We start from the raw sequence: 5,550 nt of genomic DNA, 5'->3' as shown, positions 1-5,550 counted from the left end.
TATATATATATATATATGTATATATATGTATATGTATATATATATGTATATATATATATGTATATATATATGTGTATATATATGTGTATATATATATGTGTATATATATGTATATATATATATGTATATATGTGTGTGTATATATATTATTTTATTTTATTATCAGTTAGAATAGTGATGAAACTTTTACCCTGAAACTGCACACTCCGGTACAGTAGGTGGCGGTATGCACCTATTCAAGTTGGTTGCGACCCGCCAATCAAATTTAAAGAAGAAGAAGAAGAAGATTTTGAGCGGAGAAATAATTTATTTATAAATTGACGCAAGGGCGCTAAATCTAAAATAAACCGTGAATAAAATGTGAAAATACATTAAATATTTTTGGTGAAGCAGCTGCACGCATGAAAGGTTCGATAATATTTGAACTTTACACAATAAACTCGTTACGTTAGTGTCAGGTAACGTTGAATTGAAAATGCAGGGGAAATGACTTGCTAACACTGCCGGTCGGGCTGGCTACATTTTAGCTAGTTAGCTAACATTAGCACGAGGGCAGTCCTCACTCCTGGCGTTGTCCTGGAAATATTTTGTCGTGTTTTTTTTGTTTTTCAGTGCTCTATTTATTATTGCGATGTGTGGGTTGATATGCTCATATTTTAAGTTCAATAGGGTAGTGAGGGAACAAGTAAGCTAATATTAGCTGCTAGGTTAAATAGCACCACATAGCTAACGGTAGGTTGCTTCGCAAGATCCAAGCTATGACATGTAGGAACTTATTTAGCCGACTATGTTAGCATTCCTGGAAACAGTTTGGCTAACCTTAGGCCATAACATTGTTGCATTTTCCGACTCGTATACCTGACTGTGTGGTTAACATTACATCGTAGGACTATGGCGCCCCGTTTACAGCTGGAGAAAGCGGCTTGGCGTTGGGTGGAAACGGTGAAACCAGAAGAAATAAGACAGGAGCATATCGAGCTAGCATATCGCGTCAATCTTCCGGCCTGCAAGAGAGGAACCTGCAGGTAACGTTACGATATTAAAAAATATGTTTGAACAACGAATCCTTGTTGTCCTTGCATGTGTCAGTAAATAATACCAGTAACATATGTTTAATTTGATTTTAAAGTTGATGACTTAATGGCTAGCTCCACAGAAGGATGCCTTTGTACATCACAAGTGTGATTTGTTTGCTTCCTTGTGGACAAGCCTTCCTAGCATGCAGGGTAGCTTTGTAGACTTTGTCTGAAATGTCATGAAGATCCACTGCACCTTTTAATTCGGCATACCACAAAATGACTAATGTAAATGATGGTAGACAGGAGGCATCACAGTTAACATCTATTCATACAGTTGAAATGTTACTAAACTTTAGCTTGCTCTGTGGCTCCTAGCTGTAATTATATAAATGGGTGTGCAACTTTGCATGCAGGACATGCCTATCTGTATGATTTGTTTAGAATGAGTTTGACATGGCCTTTATCTTTATTTAAGAAATAGAGGCAGTTTCATTATTCTAAGGCAGTCATTGGAACATGAAGGTTAATAATCATTACTTGCTCTTGCAGGAGGAACTGCAAAGGGAATCCCAACTGTCTTGTGGGTATTGGTGAACAGGCTTGGCTTGGGGATATTGATGAAAATGCTTTCCACAATATTGATGACCCAAATTCAGAGCGTCGCGACAAGGTATTTCTTTAATCTGCCACTCACACTGTATATTGTTTCCTTGCCTTCCTTTTTTTCTAAGATCACACATCTGTTGTCAGTGGACTGCTGAAGTCTGGGAAGTAATCAAAAATACCAGAGATGAAAGAATATCTGAAAATCCTCTCCGTCTCTGTCCCCTTTCAGAACACATTTGTTGGCTTGACCAACCTGGGTGCAACATGTTACGTCAACACATTCCTGCAAGTGTGGTTCCACAACCTGGAGCTGCGTAGGAGCCTCTATCAGTGCCACAATTCCAGAGCAGAGGAACACAATACTGAGTCTGGTATAACTGGAAACTAAATACTCAGGATCCGCATGTTTTAGCTAGTATTTTCACTTTTTGGTACATACACTTTAAGAAGTGCATGTATCGCCAGCTTTAACTGTTATCTTTGGGTTTCACTGTCACAGTCAGTGACATTCAAGCTTTCTGACCCGCTCCTCAGTACTTATGAGTGCAAAATGTCTACACAAATTCAAGACTGTTGTAGACATCACTTATCTAAACAAACCAAATGCAGAATTGATCAAATCCTTTACCAGAATGATGATTTATTGTATCCTAAAATGCATAACATAACAAGTCAGGGTAATGCAATATTGAAAGTTTTGAAGCTAAACCCAGCTAGAGTAGAATAACACCACTCTAACCAATATAATATTCATTCAATTGTTGGACTATATTATTGTCCTCTGTACCTAAGGCTTATCTCTACAGAAACATTGTAACCCATTCACATGCTTTTGATTTGCTTACAGACAGGAAAATAGAGCAATAATAGCTGTCTTGCTGGAAGTAAAAGCTAAACATCAAGATCTCTATGACGTTGGTTTAATTAATTTGTTTGCACATGGGAATTGGCAATCCAATTGTCCAAATCCAAATGTTTTTCTCAAACATTGTTATTAAAAAGGAGTATGACTGTGGCAAGCGGGACACTGCAAACTCGTATGTTTGACCTTTTTAAATGATGAAAGCATTTCATTGTCTCAGACAGACATCTCGGTCTCTTTCAGATTACAAGCCTCAGTCCATCTGTGAGCACCTGCAGTATCTGTTCACACTGATGCAGAACAGCAACAGAAAATACATCGACCCCTCAGGGCTGGTCAAAGCACTGGACCTGGACACAGGACAGCAGCAGGTAAATCATCCTCACTTTAATTTAGAAATACAAGGTTGGTTTCACAGGAAAATTCCCGTTTTTTTCTCTCTTACATCTGACTGTAGATCTGTGTATTAGTGTGTAAACAGATTTTCAGGGGATCAACTACAGTAGACGATTAACCAACTATTAGTTACAGCAGAATCTACACAGAATGGGAGTGACAGCATGTTTATTCGTGGATATGTTTTCAAGACTTTGTTACACTGCATTTAATTCAAACTGAAAACTACAATTGAATTCCTATCCCCTCGTTAAAGTTTTTGGGGGTTGGGGGTTTCCTTATCCACTGCAAAGGTCCAAGGACAGAGGGTGTTGTATACTGTACAGGTTGTAAAGCCCCCGGGGCAAATTTGTGGTTTGTGATATTGAGCTGTATAAATACAATTGACCTGAATTGAAACCTTTTATTTTAAGGATGCCCAGGAGTTTTCAAAGCTCTTCTTGTCTCTATTGGAGGACACGCTGTCCGAGCAGAAGAACCCCGACCTGCAGAATGTCATCCAGCGGCAGTTCTGTGGACAGTTCTCCTACGTTACAGTGTAAGACTCAAAGTTTTGAACCTAACACAAGTCAAAAAGTGCCATGATAAAGTGTTGGACATCAGATCTCTTCAAAATGTTGAAACTTCTATTTTGTGAACTGTGTGCTATTGCAACCAGAGGCCAAAGTAATATGAATTTTGATCACATTTCTGAACCAATCGCAAATAGTGTGTGCTATTTTTTTGGAGATGAGGAGAGTCTATAATTAGCTTTGTTTTGAGGAAGAATTGAGACGAGCAGAAAGTGGCCAGTCGGTGTGTACGAGATAAAATAATTCTACTGGCTTGTCAAGTTAGGGAAACATATCGATGTTTCTGAGCATTCTGCCATCACCCTCCATATTCTTGTCAAGTTTTTTTCAGTAATGTCCCATGTACTGTATGAAGATGTCTTGTACCTTAACAGATTTTTACATCAAATTAATGATAACTTGGATAAAGGGCATTTCATTTTTTATGTGTTACAAGTTTGTTTATTTGACTTGGTCATGCCAGATGCAATAATATGGAATAGGGGAATGTGTAGGCTTTGGGTGAGTGAAGGAAGGGAGTTTTCTTGTTGTTATATGCTATTGTTCTTTCTTAAGGATGTTTTTAAGGGTCTCTGTCTGGTTGAGCAACACTTTTATCAGATGTGGTCCAAGTCAGAGGGGAAATTAGGTTTAACAGCCATGTATTTAACATTCTTGAGGGATTTAGAAGCCTTGTTGTTATGTTAACGACGCAAGATGGATACGGGGTATTTTTATAAGGCTTGGTTTAATAAAGGTTATAGTTTTTATTCATTTGGATGAATCATGCAGAGGCATACAGCTATTTTTTGTTGACTTGATTTTTATAAGAAGAATTGGAATGAAGTATTAAGCCCGATACAAATGGAAGTTCAGGACTCACACCACATTCAATTTGAATCATTCATATTGAAATTGCATCATTACTGCAAAAATGTATCCATCGACAAAATCATTGTAGCCCATACAATAGAGCTGTTTTCTATGCGGTGGTGAAATGGGTTATCTTGGTTTGTCTGTTTTCCAGCTGTAACGAGTGTGGACGATCATCTGCACTGCCGTCCCGATTCTACGAGCTAGAGCTGAACATCCAGGGCAACAAGAACCTCACTGAGTGTGTCACAGAGTTCCTGAAGGTAGCTTTCATTCCCTACATGCAGGCCTCTACGCCGTCTCGTGTTTATGGGACAGCTATTCTGCTGTGCTTGTATTCATCAGCGGGTAGATCGGCTGCATCCAAACAGACACACCTAGTTTCTTCCTGAGCTGCTTCAACAAATAACAAATCTGTGTTACTCCACATGGCAAATTGAGCTTTGTAGGAGCAACAAAAATTTGTCTGTCACTGAAGCTCAGCGATGGGAAGGAACACTAAATAAATGTAGACGTTTTTTTTTGTTTTTTTTATTAAAAAAATAAATTAAAAAAAATAAAAAGATGTCTACATTTATTTAGTGTTCCTTACCATCGCTGAGCTTCAGCGACACAGACAAATTCTTGTTGACATCTTCAGCTCTCATAGATGTGTGTATTTGTTGTTTCACACTGGTTAACTTTGTTGTGCCCTGCCCTCCACCTTGCAGGAGGAGAAGTTGGATGGGGAGAACCGCTACTTCTGTGAGAGCTGTCAGACTAAACAGAGCGCAACCCGCAGGATCAGACTGCACAGCATTCCTCCAACCCTCAACCTGCAGCTCATGCGCTTTGTCTTCGATAGGTCAGCCATTGTAGTACAGGATAAGAAGTACATTCAATTTTGAATATACAGTGGGTACGGAAAGTATTCAGACCCCTTTAAATGTTTCACTCTTTGTTTCATTGCAGCCATTTGCTAAAATCAAAAAAGTTCATTTTATTTCTCATTAATGTACACTCAGCACCCCATCTTGACAGAAAAAAACAGAAATGTAGAAATTTTTGCATGCCACCACCATGTTTCACTGTTGGGATTGTATTGGGCAGGTGATGAGCAGTGCCTGGTTTTCTCCACACATACCGCTTAGAATTAACACCAAATAGTTCAATTTTGGTCTCATCAGACCAGAGAATCTTATTTCTCATAGTCTGGGAGTCCTTCATGTGTTTTTTGGCAAACTCTATGCGGGCTTTCATATGT

At 38.7% G+C, this 5,550-nt stretch overlaps 1 protein-coding gene across 3 annotated transcripts; it reads left to right on the top strand.

Annotated features, from left to right (window-relative positions):
* Positions 1 to 288: 288 nt before the first annotated feature.
* Positions 289 to 5,222, top strand: LOC116378994 (ubiquitin carboxyl-terminal hydrolase 48-like). Of its 3 annotated transcripts, none has more exons than XM_031840901.1 (8): positions 289 to 408; positions 888 to 1,025; positions 1,569 to 1,689; positions 1,855 to 1,996; positions 2,731 to 2,858; positions 3,297 to 3,421; positions 4,462 to 4,570; positions 5,018 to 5,222. In XM_031840901.1, exons 2-8 carry the CDS (start codon positions 892 to 894, stop codon positions 5,192 to 5,194), a joined length of 936 nt encoding a protein of 311 aa, XP_031696761.1. In that variant the 5' UTR covers positions 289 to 408; positions 888 to 891; the 3' UTR covers positions 5,195 to 5,222. The 3 variants fall into 3 exon arrangements, with proteins under 3 accessions (XP_031696761.1, XP_031696762.1, XP_031696760.1); XM_031840902.1 differs by lacking the exon at positions 289 to 408 and adding an exon at positions 432 to 732; XM_031840900.1 differs by lacking the exon at positions 289 to 408 and having other exon boundaries at positions 432 to 1,025.
* The last annotated feature ends 328 nt before the right edge of the window (positions 5,223 to 5,550 follow it).

This window comes from Anarrhichthys ocellatus, unplaced genomic scaffold (assembly GCF_004355925.1).
Source record: "Anarrhichthys ocellatus isolate YVR2014 unplaced genomic scaffold, GSC_Weel_1.0 scaffold3524, whole genome shotgun sequence".
NCBI classification, from domain to species: domain Eukaryota; kingdom Metazoa; phylum Chordata; class Actinopteri; order Perciformes; family Anarhichadidae; genus Anarrhichthys; species Anarrhichthys ocellatus.
Note: the sequence above shows the minus strand (reverse complement) of the source record. Positions and strands in the feature narration are given on the sequence as shown.

Bases quoted from the DNA above. Each gene is read 5' to 3' on its own strand.
- LOC116378994 (XM_031840901.1), top strand. From the start codon at position 892: ATGGCGCCCCGTTTACAGCTGGAGAAAGCGGCTTGGCGTTGGGTGGAA. The intron at 1,026-1,568 runs GTAACGTTACGA...TTGCTCTTGCAG, and splicing joins TGCAAGAGAGGAACCTGCAG to GAGGAACTGCAAAGGGAATC. The intron at 1,690-1,854 runs GTATTTCTTTAA...GTCCCCTTTCAG, and splicing joins ATTCAGAGCGTCGCGACAAG to AACACATTTGTTGGCTTGAC.